Below are 20,992 nucleotides of genomic sequence, written 5' to 3'. Positions count from 1 at the left end.
AAGAACTCTCCTACATTGCTGGTGGGAATGCAAACTGATCCAACCATTATGGAAAGCCATGCGGAATTTCCTCAACTACTGAAAATGGAGCTGCCATGTGACCTAACAATTCCACTCCTACAAATCTACCAAAAGGACACAAAGACATTTAATTCAAAAAGATACCTGCACCCCTGTGTTTACTGCAGCACTATTTACAAAAGGTAAGCTATGGAAACAACCCAAATGCCCCAAAATAGATGAATGGATCAAAAAGATCTGGTTTATATACACTATGGAATACTATTCAGCAATCAAAAAAGATAAACTCATGCCATTTGCAGGAACATGGATGGAGCTGGAAGGGATTATGCTCAGTGAAATAAGTTAGAGGGAAAAAGAAAAATACTGAATGGTTTCACTTATAGGAAGAATATAGGGGAACCAAATAAGGGATTGGGGTGGGGGAAAATAATAACAACAACAAAAAAAAATAACAAGCAACTAAAATCAGAGACATCCTGCAGAAGAGGGAGAGGGATCAAAACAGGAGAGGGAAGAGCACAAGGGACTATGGTGATGGTGCACAGGTGATTTGGTGGTGGGAATTCTATGGGGATGACACCTGAGAGGAGAAAGCAAACACTGTACAAAAATGAACAATGATGTAAAATATATATAAACTATATTAAAAAAATATACTATATTACCTGGACACCATAATGTAAACCTGATGCTGCAAAGATGAAAATGTAAATGCAAAAAAGTTTATTCTTCATCATTTATGATAAGTCAACAGATAGCTGATATCTAAATAAGAAAAATCACAAAACAATATAAGAATGTCACTGGAAAAGGTAAGCATTAACAGGAAATACCATAAGAGGCAAGACTGATCGTCTCATGGGAGTAAGAGTCAAGGTTAGACAGTAAGGTAGAAGATTATTATTATTGAGTATAAGCCATGGAGCATCATTTCACTTTGTAAATTATGTAAATACATTTGTTCTGGAAAAATATATAAATTTTAAAATACTGAAAAAGTAACACATACCACAAGTAAATTAATAAGACTATTAAGAACTTCTGTAAATGTTTTTGTCGTGACTGTTTCAGATGCTGCTATGCTAATAAAGATTAACTCCCGAGGAAAGAGAAAAGCAAAGTAGATGAATATATCTCAAGATGGCAAAAAAAAACTTTTTTTGAAGGGGGACAAATGTGTTACTTTAACTAATCATGCTCTCTGGTTTTTAATCAATAGTCTGGTGAATTTCTTCATGACAATAATTTGCATAAATGGGCCAAAATTATGATGAGAAACTCCTCACTAATCTTCAGGTAACTGGAAATTTCCAAGTGAGTTGAATATAATTCTATTGACAAAACTGTTCATCTACACAACACTTACAGTATATTCTGGTTTGAAGGAAGAGAAAAATCTCCAATCTGTTCTGTGCTCAAACTTCTTGAATAGAAATGACAGTTTTCACCAAGTTTCTTGGAATATGTGCATAGCCAACACAATTCAAGCTGGTAAAGTACTGCACTTCCAAAATCATAAAACACAATAGATCTGGTATAATTCTGCTCTCAGACCCAGGCTTGAGGAAGGATGGGATGTGCTGAAACTGCTAGAAGGGCTCCATGGTGGCTCAAATGAGTGACTCTAGGAGGCACAGGGTAAGGCTCTAAATATGTTCTTTCTCTTTCAAAAAGTCCACCTTCACCCGTCTTCAAGATAAATCATGAGGCACATTCAGGTTATGGACAAATCTATATAGAACCTCCAATATCACTAAATCCCTTCTACCTCTAGGATATTCTACAGGTTTGAAGAATTTGAGGCATTCATTAAATAGAAATGTGACTTATTGGAACCAAATATATGCAGAGATTACAGTTAATGTAAAACTGCCACTTAAGAAAATCACTCCTGTTGCTTGTTTTATTGATTTGCTGCTAGTTTAGAATAAAGTCTTAACTTTATCAGTTAACTTTATTTGTGCTGTCTAATATGGTAGCCATTAGTTATGTGTGGCTACTGAGCACTTAAAATGTGGCTAGTCCAAATTGAGATATGCTATAAATACAAACTAAAGATTAAAAAAAAGTAAAATATTCCATTAATAACCTTCATATTGATAATATGTTGAAAATAACACTTTGGATATACTGGATTAGATAAAATACATTATCAAATTTAATGGCATGTTTCCTTTTAAAGTCTTTAATGAATCTATTAGAAAATTCAGAATTATGTACATGCTCACGTAATATTTCTAGTGGACAACACTGCACCAGCTAAACAGTTTTAATATAGTTTTATTAATAGGCCTCAGATATATAGCTCTCTAAACATAACTCCTAAACATTTTGCTCAATAATTTTTTTTCAGTTGAATTTTGGCATTGCTGACCTGTTAAGTTGGATTACTCTTAACTTTTACTGTAACCACAAGAAAATCTCTCATTAGAGAGATTTTATAAAAAGTTGTGCATATCATGTTTTGCATAAATTCATAATACCCTAGCCTTATTAGTGCACAAATATGAGCTACACAGGTGAAAGTTCTTACAAGAAACAATGCCCAAATCGCTAACACTCCTCAATACTGAAAATAACTGCAGTGGATAACATAAACAAAACAAATTATAACAGCACATACTCCTGCCAACAGAGAATATCAAACTGGGCATTTAAAGGGAAAAAAATTCAAGTATGTGGGACATCACTTTAATACCTAGGATATAAAGTACCTGTACTAGTTTATTGTATATAACAAGTTTCCTCAAAATATAGTAGCTAAAACAGCAATGCACATTTTTTCTCTCTCATAGTTTCTGTGGGTAAGGATTTACAAGCAGCTTAGCCCAACATTTCTGGGGTTATAGTCAAGATGTCAAGGATTCAGTTCTCTGTTTCTACTACATGGTAGGTAAGGTGGTGACAGCTATTGACAAGGGGCCTCTGTTCCTCTCCAAAGGGCTGCTTGGATGTCATCATAATATGATGCCTGGCTTTCCTTAGAGCAAGTGATCCAAGAAGACAAGGCAGAAATACCATGGTCTTTTATGATCTAACTTCAGAAGTCACATATTATCATTTCCTACATTAATTATTGTTCACACAAACTAATACTGACACAATATGAATGAGGACTATACAAAGACATGAGTACCAAGCAGTAAGGATGATTTGGGGCCATCTTGGAAAATGGTTATCACATACCCAGTAAAAAAAACCAGATTATCAATAAACAAGAAAGAACAGACTATCAAAACTGCTTCTGAGAGAAAAATATGTGAGCATAACAGACCTTTACTACAAAGATACAGCTTTTGTTATGAAATTATACTAAAATGAAAGACAATGATACTATATTAAAATGGAACTCAAACTTACCTATAAAAGGCAGATATTAAGGATACTTGATAAATCTGGAATATGGGTTGACATATAATTGGATATGAGATCATCAAAATATGCATTCTCTCAGAAATTATTCAGAATAAAATATGCAACTGGATTGCATTCTAATGAGAGATTTTCTTGTGGTTACAGTAAAAGTTAAGAGTAATCCAACTTAACAGGTCAGCAATGCCAAAATTCAACTGAAAAAAATTATTGAGCAAAATGTTTAGGAGTTATGTTTAGAGAGCTATATATCTGAGGCCTATTAATAAATTTAGTTCTTATATTCTAGTGAAATTTGTTTCTTTTGGGATCCAACCCATTTTTTTAATACAAGAATGAAATATCTACTCGTGTTGGCCCCCTCTGAGTAAAAACCCTCTCTAAACTCAACTCCTGGTTCCCCATCAATTTTCATTATAATTGATTCTACTCTAAAAGTAGAAAAGGGGAAATGTCATAAAATTTAGCTAACAAATCAGTCTAATTTTAAATTAAAGAGATGAACTACTTGTACAGTTTGCAGTTAATTTTCTAGCACTCACTCTTTGGACATAATAAAATAGTTATCTGAAAGAAAATAACTGAAAAAGAGACTTCAATTCCATTCACTTATTTGCCTTGGATATTTCACTTTTTAATTCAGGCAGCCCTAAATTTATATGTACTGTGTGCCACAGACAACTCACAAAATAGCTATCTGGATGCCATATGGTCTTGGATAGTTCATATCACTTAAAATGAAAGTAGTATCTTTATCTTCAACTGCTATATAAAATAAGTCTGCGCTCATCAAAACAAACACATACCAGTTTTCCTACCACGGGATTAGGTACTGAAACCAATCAGATTTATTTAACTGAGGTCAAATGAGACTGCTTTCTTCACCAGTTACAGGGTTCAAAGCAGGAGGTTTGTGTCACTAGTTTTGGGGGAATGGTAGAGGAAGAAGCGATAAAATGGAAAGCTACTAAACAATTTATTATGCCCTTTAAAAAAGGAGACTCCTGTATTCAAATGAGATTAGGAAAAAAACTGTGACAGCTATAACTTAAACTTACTCAAGGTAATTAACAAGGAAATTGGGTCCGTTAGCAAGTCCCATGATATCACTTGCCTAATACACACCTCTGAACTTAACTTCTTTGCATTAGGTCTGTCTACATCTATCTATATACCATGGCAGCTATAAGACTCTGGTCTGCATTGCCTTTCTTTTAAGTCAAATACTCAATAAGGAAAAAGGAAAAACAGTAACTAAAAATATTAATTTTGAAGTTAAAAGAAAAAGTGATCAATAATAAAATAACATAAAAAGAAACCACTTGAATATGATTGATCTTATTAAGCTTTCCCCTTTTTCAGTAGAAAGTCATGTAGACTTCATATAGATAATCCAAGGTAACACAGCTTCCCAAGTTCACTTTTTCCTTTCCCAATTCTGACTTTGCCATGGTTATGGAGATCATTTATTTAGTCTAATAATAAGAGCTGCTTCCTTTGGAGTAAATACCACTTACCAGAGAGACTTGAACATGTTCTGAAAGATATTAATGTTAACTGCTATCCATTATCCTTACTGTAAAGAGACAGTAATGCTTTATTGCCCTAAACCCCCCTGCTTATTCTTACCACCTCTTCCCCATTCCCCCAAGCATACATACACATGCAGAAGATTTCATTAAAATCATTCAACATGTCAGAATTCAATTACCAACTGCTCAGATGCTTAGTGGGGGAAAAAACTGAAGCCAGATGTATTGATGAAGTCGATTTATTAGAAAAGAAGCTAGCCCAACACAGAGATAGAATTTGGTTACACAGCAACTGTTTAAGGAAATGCTCTGGGTTAAAATTTTAAAGTATTTTCTTCCCTCTTCTCTTTAAAGTTCCTCAAACATTTCCCCCAGTTATAACCTCTATGGTTAAAAATCAAAGTCAAAGCAGAAGCAGATGCATTCATTAAAGCAATGGAAACACATACATATACAGTGATGTTCCATATAAGTAACGTTTACAGAGCATGGTACACATATCCCATATAGATCAGCCAGGTTCTCATCTTGAAAATTCTGGTAGCTGGGGGTCAGAAACTCAGGCAAGGACATGGGGTTTACCTAATCTGAAAACACTGTCATGTGCCCTATAAAAGTAAAAGGAATCTTATTGGAGACTTCACTTTCCAAAGGTAAAACGAAGAGAAGTTCTCAAGTAACACAACAGAAATGATTAAACCAGTCACTTCACTAGGTGTGAACACAGTATTTGTAAGAATTTTAGTGCCAAATGTAACTTTAAGCACTAATCATATTATTCGGAGCATTCCTGCAATAAGTTGAAGGAATGTGGCTAGAAGATCACATAGATTAGTGCTTAGAGGGAATGGCTTAGTAGATATTATTAATGGATAGTTCACATTAGAAAAAAATAAACATTTTTCCACAAATTTCATTGGCTATCAAATGGAATGGAGTTTTGGACAGTTCTCTATAGAGTACATTTCAAACAGTGCAGAGTTTATTAAAATAATCTTAAGACTTGTGTTGCTTCCTTTTTCTAAGTGGCAAAAAGTGGTGCAATTTGAGTTTTAAACGCTATAAAAAGCTGCACACAAGCCAACAACTTGAACTGGTGCTTCATCTGAAGGAAAACAGAATTTTCAAGTTAATTTCAGCAACAATCCACAGGGTTAGAAACAAGAGGCAGTGATTTGTATGTATACTCTTGCAGAGTAATCTCTAACTCCATTTAATCTTTGTTGTGAACACCATGAAGACTCATACAGAAAAAGCCCTGTTTTGCCAAGGGAAAAAAAAGTTAAATAATAAAATAAAAAAATGATACAGGAATAAATCTTTAAAAAGATCTATGAGAAGGTTTATTAAGAAACTAAAATTCACATTTACAAAAACAAGAACATTAAATTACCAGTACGTATCATATTATTTCTATAAAAATGTGAGACAATCGGGCCTCCCCTGGTGGCACAGTGGTTGAGCACTGGGCTGCAAAGCTGCCTGCAGCCTCTGCAGCGCCGGTTCGATCCCCGGCCACAGGGCGAGGGTCCCACAGGGCGCACAGACCTCTCCTGCCGCGCCCGCTGCTCCCCTCAGCAGTGTATTTCGTCCGTCTGCCTGTTCTGTTCCCCGCTCTGGCGAATTCTCTCACCCTCCCGTGCTTCTGACTGTACCCAGTGCTTGTATAAATAAATATAAAAAATAAAAATAAAAAAATAAATCTTTAAAAAAAATGTGAGACAATCATAATTTTTAAAAGTTTTCTTAAATAAGTACCCCAAGCCAATGTGGAAATCAAGACTAGCCTTCATTTCAAAAAGGGAAAAAAAAAATCTCTTAACAAAGCAGAAGAATTTTCTTTGTAGACAGAGCAGATCAAATTAAATTTTAAAGAAACACACAAATGTTTCATTGATTCTGCATCTAAGAGTATATGCCTAAATATAAATAAAGGTGTTTTCACCTACCTCTATTTCTATTATTTTCACTTTCTTTGATTTTTTAATATTCTTAATATTCACTGGTCTCACAAGAGCCATAGGGTTTTTCAGAAGTCCCATTAATCTCTCTGACAATAGCCTCTCCCAAGGTTAAGTTCAGATACTTTGTTATAAATAAAAACAAAAATGCCAGGGTTGACATGAGCCCCTGCAATCTACTTACTTTGTCTTACTAAACGTGAGTATAAACTTATAGTTTTGTTAAAAGACAAATTAAGTGTTATAGCTTAATGAGTAAAAATATAGTAAAATAAATATTCTCAACTAAGGAAATATATTTCCTGTTAAAATATGCAAGAACAGACTAATATAGAATTAAAATCTAAGGGAAACAATGTTTGGCAAAATTAAATGCATAATATTAACAGAAGAGTTGCTATCATATTAAAACACACGGTAACAGGAAAGGCTGGTCACTGATACGTGCGTCGTTTTAATCAGTCCTGTATTTTGTAAAGTATCACCTGCAATTGTACAACAGTTTAAATGTGAGTCTAGAACCACTTTAAATACCTATTATATCATCTCACCTTAAAACAGTCACACTAAAAACCTAATTAGACATTCCAAAAGTCTTGGGAGGGGCTGTGAAGTTTGGTAAGCACGTAACAGGAAAAACTGGCCAAGTAAAGGCATCTGAGTTTTACACACACACACACACACACACACACACACACACACACACACACACACACACACATACCTTGGTCGGTTTTGTTTATTTAGTTTTAATGGAGTTTGTGAGAGTACGTGAAACATTACTATGGTTCCAAGAGTCAGAACAAAGCGATACGCTAGAGAAGTCTCACTTTCTCTTCAACCCTACAACCTCAATCCTCCCTCTACCTTCTTTCTACTCCTCTCTCAACCACTCCAGTAAATATCTAGTCTCTCCAGTTTCTACTTTAACCTTCCTGTTTTCTTTTGCCAAAAAAAAGATCAGATTATTGCCAAAAAAAAAAGATTATTGTCGATTTCTTACACCCGCTTCTTTCTTACACCAAGAGTAGCACACTATAGATACTGTAGTTGTTTGTGCTTTTTTTCCCTCCCCCACTTAACAGGAAATCATTCCATATCCTTTCATCAGAGATCTTCCTTGACCTTTTAAGCTGCCAGTCTCCACTATGTGGATGTACAATACTGGACGGAAGCACTTTCATACCAATGAGCAATTAGATTGTTTCCAACATTCTGCAATTATCAACTCTACAAATATCCTTGTGTGTATGTATTTTGATATTGCTGCAAATATATCTTTGGATACCTCTAGACATGGGAGGGGGGTCAATAAGTAACTACATGTGTATATGATAATTATAACCCAAATGAAAAGTCACTTTTGGGATCTTTAATAATTTTAAAAGCATAAGGGGATTATAAAAACAAAAAGTTTGAGACTAATTACTACAGAGCATAGTAATAACTGTCTAAACCATGAAAGTACAAAAGGCTACAAATGAGTGGCCATGGGTTATCTTAAGGAAGGGAATTCATGGCTAAGGCCGTGATAAACAATGGCAGTGTTCAGAGTCTACCGGGATCCCTAGATTTCCTCCATTTTCCAGATACCATTTTCATTTCACATATAAGGAATCTGTTTAATCTTTTCAGAACACTTTTAATGTGTTCAGCCAAGAACAAAGAGCAAAATAACAACGGATTTCCAAACTCACTTTCTGCCAAAAACTTTGTTTCATCTGAAGTATTCAAAAAATGGAAAATTGGAAAGAAATAAAGTCGTTTTTACAGAACTTTGTTGTTTTACATATTTTTCAAGATAAAACATAGAATTTAAAAACAGTCCAACAAAGACAATCATGGTGCAAATGCTACACACAACTGTCATGGATAAATAGGACAGAGAAACCAAATACTTATTTGGTGTAATAAGTAATGTTCAGCATGTTGAACAAAAGAAGTCACAAAAGAATAAAGAGTAAATATGACTCCATTTATATAAAGTAAAAACATTCAAAATCAATTGATACTTTTTATTTGACATATACATAGGTTATAAAGAAAAGCAAAGAAAAATGGATGTCCTAATAATGGTTTCTTCTGGAAAAAAGGAGAATGATTGGGAAGAAATAACATGATTCCTGGGTTGCCAATAATACTACAATTTCTTGAGATAACTATGTATGTGTTTTTACATTTTGTGTATATAGATGTGTGTGTTTTACGCACTTATTAAAATGCATTTTATTTTTCAGAACAAAGAAAGGTAAATTAAAAACTTGTAGGTGCTTTGGAACAAATGCAAGTTCTACCAGAAGAATGAAACCACTGATGAACTTAACACCAAAACAGGCAATTGTTGAGTAACAAAGGTGAAAACAAATCTTGTAGTCTAAACCAAGTTCTTATCCTCACCAACAAAAGAAGACACACTATGTGTTTCTTAATATGATTAAAATTCATCTTTGGAAACCAAAGCAGCATCTGATAGAAAATATTCATTACTCATCAAAATTTAAAACATTAACTATAAATTATTTCTTTTTAATAGGATAAAGAATCTATTTTAATGCTAGAATTGTTGTGTTATAGTGGAAATATTAAAATAATTTCTTTTAAAACAGAAATAAGACAATAAGACAATGTTTCTCTCTATTTCTCCTATTTCATTGTCAATAGCTGGACCCAAATGTAAATTCAGAAATTTAAAACACAAGAAGTTTTAAGAACTTTTAGGACACAAATCTTAAATTACTAATCTGTTATTCCAGTAAAATACCAAAAGTACCCCAAAAAACTTGAATTGCAACAGTGTGACATTTAAACACCTCTAAAACACTTAGTCTTCTTTGAATTAATAAACAGAATACCTTCAATTAGCTATTTTAACTATACAATAGGAATAACTTCAATGGGGAGCTGTATGCCTAGAAGAGGCGGATGTGGTATATGTTGCTCAAACTATTCACTGGTCACAGTTCTCCTAGGACATCTCACTTGAAATTAGATTACTAGGAAACTATGTATCCAGGTGGTATTATTTGGGCCTACAGCTCTATCATTAGAGAAACTGAACTTCACAGTAATGGCCTTAGCTATGAATAGAAAAAGTTATACCAAAGAGTCCTATATATTATAATTTCGCAAAACTAGTAATGAAAACTTTATCCATAGTAATAGTTTGAATAAAGATCGGGGTTTCAAGTGTTTCTAAATCAGGATCTGTCTACCTTGGACTACTCACACTTAAGACTGAGCAAAACTTTGCTGTGGTTTGTTTTCCTATGAATGCTGAGCAGCATCTCTGATGCACCTACCCCCAAGTTGCAAAAATTGAAAATGTTTTCAGATGTAGTCAATGACCCTGAGGGCCAAAGGACCCCCAAGTTGATAAGTACTCTAATCAGTTCCAATGAGACAAATTTCTCATAGAATTCCATAAGGAAAATTAAAAAATTTATCTTACGTTTTCCTCATTACACCATATGTTCCAATCTTGTTAACATACTGTTGCAAACTTACTTTTACACAAATCCTCACTTTAACCCTCAGTTATTTTTTGAGATAGAAGCTCTACAATTTGTGTCTCTAGTCTTCATATAACGAAGCAATTAACATTATCTTCGGTTTACACATGCTACACTAAGTGCATTTGTTGATTTTTTTCATCCTTTTAAAAATTGTTTGGAGTTTCATTTAATTTTCTTTGTGATCTTTAATAATTTGGTTGTTATCTGGATATGCCATTTCTGTATGTAACATTTTATTCCGAATAATCACTTCATTTTAACATGATAATAAGTCCCTGCCTGGGGAATGAATGAATAAACAGCAAGTGAAAATATAATTAAATACAATTAAAGAGACCCAAAAGATACTATGAAAGTTATGTAGGGGGAAAAAGGTTTGCTATAAAACATATATGTTTATTTGAATTAAAAACATATGGCTTAAGAACAACACAATCTTGAATCTAAAACTAAATAGAAATTTCCGTAAAATTTAGTATATCATTAACCACATAAATATTTTTTAAAAGATAAATATTTTTAAAAGAACTCCTATTTACAAATGCTAACAGAATTGGTTATCAGGATAAGGAAAGAAAACTTTCAACCTGTTTTATAAAATGCAACAAAATAAATGATAGATAGATCAAAGAAATACATATAGATCAAAGAAATACAGTAAACAAACACATATCTACACATGTAGCTAATGAAGTAGAAAAACTAATGTATTTAATCCTGTTGTAGGTGAGAAACAAACGAAAAACAACAAATTAGCCTTCAAAGGACAAGGCAGGCATAAGACCTTTTAAAAAAGACTTACATAACTAAATATAAGATTCATAAGGAAAATGACTGAAAAGGAAAAACAACTACAATAAGCATCATTACTGAACTCATTTAACATATAAATTCAAAGTACTATATACAGATCTCAAAGACAGTTTTAGAAACGTGACTGACATGTGAGAAGCAGGAAATTTTATTATCTGAAAATATACACAGTTTCACTAAAGAAATGAAATGTAAAACAATCTGAAGATACCATTTTGTGTGCAAAATGAGCAAAAAAAAAAAAAATAGCATCAAAGAAGCTATGGGGAATATGGAATGTCTATCTATTGCTAAAGATATTGTATTATAATTAGTTCACCTAACCTAAAAAGAAATTTGAGAACACTTCAAAACTCCATACACTTTCACCCATTATTTTTTTTCTGATGAATTCCACAGAAAGTACCCATTTGGGAAAAATTATCTGTACAATTTTTTTCCAAGGAAAACTGGAAATAAAATGTCAGCAAAAGAACTGTTAGTAACCTTTGGATTCAACTGATTAAGGTATCAGTTTCATTATGAAAATAAAAAATTCATGGAAATGTTTAGTTACATAACAGTAAGTTTTTAGAAAATAAAATGCAAACTCATAATACTATACAAAGTGTGACAAGTTGAGGTTTAGAAGAAAATTTGGACTTATAGTCCAAATTTAAATGTTATGGATTAATTCCTCTAGAACACCAATAAAAACTATAATTTTTTGCCTATTTTTAACTTTTATATATATTTTACAACATTCTTCCTTTTCGTACAATGAATGCTTTCTCTTCTTGTAGTCCCTGTAGAATATCCACCACCAATTCACCCGTGACCATCACCCTAGTCCCTTGTGCTCTTCCCTCCTCTGTTTTGATCACTCTCTCTCCCTCTCCCCTACAGAATGTTTCTGATTTATATATGCCTGTTAATTTTGTTAACAACTGTAATTTTTAAACAAAAAAGCAAAGGCATATGACCTGAATTAAAACTAAAGAAACCAGCTCCAAGAAAAGCAAAAATATGAAATGTTACTTGGAGAAATAAAAAATAACTCAAGGGAAGAAGAAAAACACAAAGATTCTATCAAAAGACCATGTAAATAAATGGCTAGTTAATAACTAAAATAGGCTAGTTAAATAGGCTAGTTTAGAACTAAAAGACATACTAAAGTCCATTTAAGTCTCACTATCTGTAACTCAGTTTTACAGATAGGAAAACAGGTTCAAGAGATAAAGTGGAATCTATTACTTTCAATATTGGGAAATGTGTTATACATACACAAAATACAGAGGACAGCATAATGGATCCCATGTCATCATCATTCAGCTTCAATAATTATCAAAAAAGGGTAAATGTTCCCCCTCTCCACTACCATTGAAACTTTAAAAAATAAGTCCCAGAACTTGTATGATTTTGTCTGTAAATACTTAGATCTGTATCTAATTGGTAATATAAAACAGTATCATAACATCTTAAAAAATTAAAAATTTTATGTCATTTGATATCCTGATATTCACATTTCCCTCACTGACTTAAGTCTTCTCTACAGTTAAAGTCAGAATTCAAGTAAGTACTATATATATATTTTCTTGAAATTATGTTTCTTAATTTAAAATCTTTAATACCCATCTTCTTTTCTCCCTTGCTACTTAGCAGTTAAAGAAACCATGTTATTTGCTATGAGAATTTCTCATAAAATGGATTTCATTGACGGCAATGCTAGGGGTATTTAACATACTTCTCTATTTCTTAATCTTATTTAAATTGGCTTGATTTAGGTCTCAGAGTTAGGTCTGAGTCTTTTGACACAGGTCTTTTGACCTCCCCACTACCCATCCCAGCAGCACCTCAAATATCTGCTCTGTTATGATGGGATTCAAAGATTTATCAATGGACATCATCCTGCTCTATCCAGTTCTCCATCAAAATTTCACCTAATAATTCAGCAAGCATTGATGACAGCTACCTCAATTCACTCTTTATTTAGTAGCTACAAATGGCATCTTTCTGAATTTTACATCCCTTCCACATGTATTAGCTGGAATGCTTCAATAAAGAACTTACAGTGGTCAATTATCTAGTTTCCCTAAATTAGTTTATCTATGAAAGGTAGCTGTTTCATCTTTTCCCTTTGCTTTTATCTACTCCGGATAATAAGTTGATACCCTAAAATCTCAAAAAAAATTTTTTTACAACATCCTCATAAAACTTTCAGATTTAAAACCATTTCCTGTATTTAATTACTATACTCATGAATCCTTTCTTACATGCAAACTGTTCACCATTGGGTAGTGACCATACTTGATTCTTGCTCCTTTCTCCTTCTTACCTGACCCCAGTGGTATCTGATAGCTTCCTGGTTTTAGAGTCACATGATGCTAAAGTGCAGTGCTTTCAAAGTATGGCTCCTGGACCAGCAGCGTCATTAACATCAGGGAATGCACTAGAAATGCAAATTTTGGAGCTTGCCCAAAACTCATTGAATCAGCAACCCTGCAGGCAGGGACAGCAATCTATGTTCTAAAAAGTTCTCCAGGAGACTATACACACTAAAGTCTGAAAACCACTGACCTCGGTTTATCTTGTACATTTCCTGCTTCAATCCTAGAACTACTCATCTCTCCAAGAATACCAGGTTCTATCAGTAGGGAAGCATATTTAGAAATCACAATATGGGTACAGCCACAGGGCTGTCATTTGCAATATGTAGATAAAAAAATAAGCAGCAAAGCTAGTTATTCAAAGAGCTGAGATCAGATCTAAATATCCTACCTGGCGCCCACTGCTCTTTCCTGATACCTGAGTGAATTATATCCATGTATAGCTTGCGTATGGCCATCAGCTATGCTTTTTCTTAACTTTGATATCATCACTTACTGAAACACCTTGAAAAAGTCACTTATCCACTCTAAACCAACATTCTCTATATAAAATACACATAATTAATTTATATCACATTATATAAAGGTTACATTAGTTCCAGAATCACCCATGGATAAAAAAATCCACAGATACTAAAGTATCTTACAGAAAATGGCTTAGTATTTGCAGATAAACTGTGCAAATCCTCCCACAGAGCTCTAGATCACTTACAATATAAATCGTATGCATATAACTGTTACACTGTATTATTTAGGGAATGACAAAAAGAAAAATTCTGTACAAGATTTTTAAGACATGAAAAAATATTCAGTCTTACTGGTAATTAGAGAAATAAAACAAAATTAAATATTTTCTAACCATCAAACCTGGCACCAAAAAGAGAGAAAACTGACATTATCATCTGCTGTTGGTGGGTAGGAGGTAAAGTTATTAAGCTGTTTTGCTTTTGTTTTCAAAAAGCTGGTATGTTTCAGGAAATTTATACTGTTTCTAAAAGGAGTATGCATTTTATAATCAATAAAAGAAAAAAGAAGAAGGCATTAAGTAGCAGCACTTTTATGTCTGAAATAAATTTGTTGTAAAGCCTAAAAATGGCTTCTAAATAAGATTTATATAAACTCCTCCAAATCTGCCTGGCAAGACTTTCTAATTGTGCTACTATGGCATAAACACTCTATCTTACCCAATCAAAAGCTGCATTGAAAGAAAGCAATCGGGCAATGGCTTAGCAGTCTTAGCGAAGAGTTTCAGAGGTACCCAGCAAGCTCATGGCACTCTTCTCTAAAGCCTAAACCTTCATTCTGAACAGGCTGTAGATCCAGGAAATCTCAGTTAAATCATGACTGAGACACTTAAAAAGTTGCAGCATTTAGGTAAGTAATTCAGTGTCTCTAAGTCTACTTTCCTTATCCACAAAAAGTGCACAATTCCTCCTGCAGCACTGGATAACTGTGATGGTTAGAAACAATGTTCAGAGCCTAGTTTCAAGTAGTGGGCATTTAATCGGCCCTTATCACTACTACAATTGTCATTGTGCCTGATTTAACAAATCTGTAACTAATTAGGCTTACACATCCCTTATCAATCCACGGAACTAATAAAGTATGATGTAAAATATGTCCTCCAAAATGAATTTTTAAAAAGAAAAGAAAGAAGGATACAGGAAAAAAGTGGGGGGGGGGGGAAAGGTGGGGAAGGGGTTGAGAGGGAAAAGCAAAGGAAGAATTGGGCAAAAAAATGAAAGAAGTTAAACATGAGCCAAGATTAGCAATATACTTTAATGAAGGAAATTGAAAATAGTTCTACTCACCATCATGAAGCTCAGTGGAACCCATTCATTAAACTGACACTGAACTTACCAATAAATGTGATCAACCTGAAGCAAGATGAACTTTCTCCTATGCAGAGATGTCTTCAAAAAACTGTGGAATAAAACTTGCCTTTTCTATTTAAAGTCATTCCTCTATTGCTTAACAATTGGTCTGACAGGAAGGCAGCAAGCAGGGTTAGAGAGAGAAAAGAGAGAAGAAAGACGAGAAAAACAACATGCAATGATGGATCCACTCTGTTCACCAGATCCTTTCAGATCCGCCTTGCATTCTAACCTGCAGCTGCTGGGAGCTGTCGTTGAGATTGTCCTCCCTTCGCCGAGCCTCCTCCAGCATCTGAGCGCTTTTCTTCTTTTCCACCTGCTCCTTGTGCTTCAGATTTGCCACCTTCTTATTCTGGTCTTTCACTTGCCTATTAATAGAGGGAGAAAAATCACATTTTTCATCTCTATGCAGAGAAAAGAATATGTTTATTTACAGACTTAAATGACTGACACTGCAAACAGCTGAAAATCAACAAATGTTCTTGCAAATTTTTTTTAACCCTTTAAAATTCTTTCCTACCAGTGGTAGCAAAAGATAAATAATGTTGTTTCAGGAACATGTATTGCAGCATGTAACTTAATGAAGCACAATGAAGGCATAAAATTGAGGAAAGCATGACTGTGAAATGACAGGGGAAAGAAAACAAATAGGAGATTTAGGTTCAAAATATGGAAGCAGTTTACCGACATCAATTCTGTGCAATAGCAAAATGGCTGATTAAGACTTTGTAATAAAATTTATCTATTCGGACAACCAAGTAAAGAGAAACAGAAGGTAAAATCAAACCCTTTCCTCATGTCTCCTTCTTACCCAACTTTCTTCCATTATATGTGTGTACACCTTATTAACATCTACATTATATACATTACCCACAGAGAGAATATATACATATATAGTGTGTGAGCTGGAAAGTAATAGTTTAAGCAAGACAAACAGCATAAAAATACACTAATCAGAAATAAAATATTACTAAAGTATTCAATATTATATATAAACATCTACCTATTAAAAATCTGTATTATATATAAATTTTACACAGAGAGAATCTATACTGCACAAAGCAAACTCGCCCTGTACTACACCTTCCCAAGAATAACTTCATTTATATTCAGTTAAATCATATAAATATTATAAATAAAATAAAGACAAGATATAAAATTTCATGATACCACCTAGTTACTTAAACTTGACTTAACAGTAAGAATTTCACATTATACTTGCCCAGAAAGTATTCAATATTTATAATAGTACATACTATGTCTAATTGATATGTATGGGATTATTTCATAGCTGCTTTAAATGTTTTATTTTTATGAAACGGTATCTCTAAGAAGTAGTTTTTATTTTTATTACTTATTACAATATTTAATGTTATAAATATTATTTTCTAAAGAAAATAACCCATAATTTAAAATAATTTAGAAGACTGATATTAATATAAAATCATTCACAATATAGGGGTTTGTATAAATGCTTCAACTTCTGAAAAATATTTAAATTATCAATTCAAATATTTTAATCAGCAAGGGAACAGCATGATAATTAGTCTTACATCTAAATTCATTTATTTTCATGTTTGTTCTCACTACACACTGATTTTCACTAGGGCAAGGAACTTATTTTATATACTGTCACATATTTGAGGCAAGCCTGTCTCAGAGCGGTAATTCAAAGTTTACTGAAGTATTTTGACAGAAAGCTCATTTCTTAAATTTTGGTTCTCCAAATACCTCCATGACCATTAAACAGTTGATGAATGCTTCTATAAGCTAGACACTATTTTTGGGAATATGTCAGTGAACAAAGGCTCAGCCCTCACGGATTTATAGCCTTCACTAAGATAAAGGTTATAATTAAAACACAAAGTATGTCAGATGGGGACAAGTACAGCTGAAAAAAAATAAAAGGAAATAGGAATGTGGGAAGTGACTTGAGATTGAAATTTAAAATAAATTGCTCAGAAAAAGTGATACTGTGACCATAAATTTGAAGTGAGACCTGCAGCATAGTTTCGTACTTTTTTCCCTGAAGCAGCCCCCAGCTGCTCAGTGCAGAGTAGCAGAGGCTGATCGTTGACCAGAGTTCTGCAAAGCATATGGTATAGAGGAAGAGAAGGAAATAACTCAAGGGTGGTTAAGCAGAAGCGACTACACTGCTGGACCATGAACTCTGAGCCACATAAGGAGGAAAGTAAAGATATAAGAGGTTAAAAATAGTAACACGTTGCAGTATCAAGGTTTAAGAGTTCTTGGAGGGGGAGACCAGGAGAGCACCTGAACTGAGAGTAGAATGGGGTTGGTGATCCAAGCTACCCTGCATTTTCCACATCACTAAACCAAGGGGGAAAATTCTGACAGATAATCAACTCCAGACACTTAAAACACATAGGAAAGGGAAAAGACGTGTTTGACTCTAGCCAGAACAACTACAAAATCCCCCAAATCTAAGAAATGACACTTGTCTCTTATTCTCTCTCCCTGGCCATCGTGGCGGCTGCCCTTGGTTGGGGTCAGGAAGATGGTGGCTGCAAAGAAGATAAAGAAGATGAAAAAGTTGCCAGAGTCAATCAACTCTAGGCTCCAACTCATTATGAAAGTGGAAAATGTGTGCTGGGGTACAAACAGACTCTGAATATGATCAGACAAGGCAAAGCAAAACTGATTACACTCGCCAACAACGGCCCAGCCTTGAGGAAATCTGAAAGAGGGCACCACACCATGTTGGGCAAAACTGGTATCCATCACAGTAATGGCAACAATATTGAATTGGGCAGGGTGTGTAGGAAATATGCAGAGTATGTGCACTGGCTGCCACCGATCCAGGTGATTCTGAGCATTAGAAGCATGCCAGAACAGACCGGGGAAACATAAACAATGTAAAATTTTTCTTTAATAAAACTGGCTAGAGCTTGTTTTTTAAAACAAAAAAGGAAATGACACTAAGAATGACATGTGATCAGAGGAAAGAAAAGCAGAGAACCTCCTCTCATATACCTTAGTATGATTTGTGGAGTTGTTTATCTAAAACAGTCACTGCCTGGTTCCCAAACTGTGTAAGGATAGGAATCATGCACTGCTGGTATATTAAAGAATTTATAAATTCTGAAAAACAAACCAAAGACATGACACAATGTGATGACGATACTGTGCCAAGAAGTCTGAATTTGGGGTAGGGAAACAGAGCAACATGGCAAACCTGTATCTTGAAACACTGACTTGATTTTTTTGACCTATGACTGAGTAAATATATTGACAATTATTTTCATTCTTTCACAATAAGGTTGGGGGGCACTGTTCGATGTTACTTGCTCTGAATTTCTCCCTGATTTATTCATTAACACATAGAAAAACATCCAGCATTTTTATGGAGATCATTCATTTATATTATACATTATCTTAGTTTTTATTATTGTCTAAAAATAGGGCATATAACCTTAGATTTTTCGAGTCCACTGTGGTCCTAAAAGAAATAAACATACACATCTTCCTGTCCTGCCTCTGTATTTTTCCCCCTTTAAAATTTTATTCTTCTTCCCACTACATTTAATTTTCTTCTCTCTTTCATGGTTTTTCTGTTATATGCCTCAGGGTTCACCATATGAAGCAAGTATTTAATCATCATTCTTGGTGGACATCCTACCTATGGAGATAACCTAGAAATAACCTAGAAAAAGTAAGTGCCAGCAGGGACAAAAAAATGAAGCAGACAATGTGGACTTTTACTTCTTGCTATCTTATTTCTGTCTTTCTAGCTGAAAAGAGCTTTGGTAGATATTAATCCATTTAACTCTCTCTCCCCACCCAAGGCTTTGGCAATGATAAAACCTATGAATGCACACTTCAATCACGGTGCACAATAGTTTATTGTGTATGCAAAAAAGTCACCACCTCCATGTTTTTTTCACTCGGTGATTTCACAGAGCTCAGTTTAAAAAGACATTCAATTTGGATCTTTCTCTGTAAGAAATAATAGCTGGATCATTTTTCATTTTTGCAAGAATTATATAAAATATATTAAACATAAAAAAATAAAACTGGATCTTGAAAGATTAAAAAAAAACTTTCTGTTAAAAAGAAAGAAATAATAGTTGAAGACTACTATGAGACTTTAGGTATTAAGTAAAATAAGTTAAGTCTTTTTCTCTGGTGCTAATGTTACTGATCAGAAAATTTTCTGAGTGGTTTTCTTCCTAAACTCTGGTTAAAATACAGTGAAAATCTTTGTAACAATTGTACAAAAACCTACTAATCACTGAAGCATTCCAATGAAATGAATAAAAGAATAAAGCTTAAAGTTTCTGATTTCATTAATAAAGGATGGGTCAGGTGAACAAACACAGGGAGGCAAAAAAATTTAAAATGTTAACTTAAAAATATAAAAATTTAAGGACAATTTATTTTCATTTCAAAAACATTTGCATTCCACTTTCCAGGGGTCTTCAGCCAGTAGGTTTCATATTTTATGTTAAACGTGATTTAATTTACAGAAATTCCATATTCAGAGGGAGTGAGTAAGGCAAGGGGGCGAGGAGGGAGAAACTCAGTATCCACACAATTGAATTATAAAAGTTTAGTTTACATTCCCTGCTTTTTATGTTTGTTAGATTCATATTGACTGCATAATAAAATCCAAATTCCCATAATTAGCACAAAGGCCCTTAACAATCATACCATATTTTCATTACTTCCTTGCACAGTTAAGTTTTGAGTTTTGGAGTGGCTTTGTTCTGGCTTATGCCTTTTCAGATGCCTTTCTGTCCTTCCTCTTTCCCGCCATCTCTGCCCAGCAAACACATTACTCATTCTGCAAGTGGAAGCTCAAATGGTACCATCTTAACATAACTTTCCAATTCTACCCTAAGCAGGACTGCTTCATCCCTGTGACTGAAGGGGGCTGCACCTGAACCACAGTAGGGTAGGCTATAGTATAACTGTAAAGGAAACTATTTTCTAGATTCCCTGTTCAATAGTTATAATGCTTAAAATATACAAATAAAAAGTATAGAGTTTACAAATTAAACAAAAGAAAAATTAAAATACACAAAGAAATTCAAATTATCAGCTTTAATCTGTAGTTAAGTCACTGCTCCCCAGCACAAGCATGGGACTTACTACTCTGACGCAAGTTCTATTAAGTAAATTAAATTGTCCCAAAACCTTCTGTTTGCCACACTGCTAAATGCAAGTTTACTTCGCACAGTGCATCATAACATCATTTGAACTTTGCTTGAAATAAAAGCAACATGATATAAGAGGTTCACCCAGTTCTTTTTTTATGGGTTCACAACAATTACAGTGATTAAAACTTGAGCACAAGATCATAACTGTCAAAATGGATGATGCAACTACCTATACTATTTAGTTATGAGACATTCACCCAGATGATGTAAAATATGCATATGAATTGTTTTTGATCGTCACTGAAATGAATAGAAAATCCTAACATCTGCATGGTAAACTCTGTTCCTCACTCTTTCTCTGGTGAACCCCCTCACCCCTCACACCTCTGGCCTATACCCCAGTTCTGGTATGCATAAA

The 20,992-nt window shown here is 33.9% G+C and overlaps 1 protein-coding gene across 7 annotated transcripts in view; it reads right to left on the bottom strand.

The window, feature by feature from the left end:
• ERC1 (ELKS/RAB6-interacting/CAST family member 1) overlaps positions 1 to 20,992 on the bottom strand; it is a 302,352-nt gene that overhangs the window by 151,729 nt on the left and 129,631 nt on the right. For all 7 annotated transcript variants that reach the window (XR_008552294.1, XM_037514597.2, XM_054696560.1 and 4 more), the window contains one exon: positions 15,687 to 15,822. Coding sequence is in view for 6 of the 7 variants with exons in the window: in XM_037514597.2 (XP_037370494.1) it covers positions 15,687 to 15,822 (136 nt within the window). In the remaining variant the exon portion in view is untranslated. The remainder of the gene's footprint in view (positions 1 to 15,686; positions 15,823 to 20,992) is intronic.

The sequence above is a fragment of the Talpa occidentalis genome, unplaced genomic scaffold (assembly GCF_014898055.3).
Source record: "Talpa occidentalis isolate TD23 unplaced genomic scaffold, MPIMG_talOcc4v2.1 talOcc4.16, whole genome shotgun sequence".
NCBI classification, from domain to species: domain Eukaryota; kingdom Metazoa; phylum Chordata; class Mammalia; order Eulipotyphla; family Talpidae; genus Talpa; species Talpa occidentalis.
This window is presented reverse-complemented; position numbering and strand designations above follow the sequence as displayed.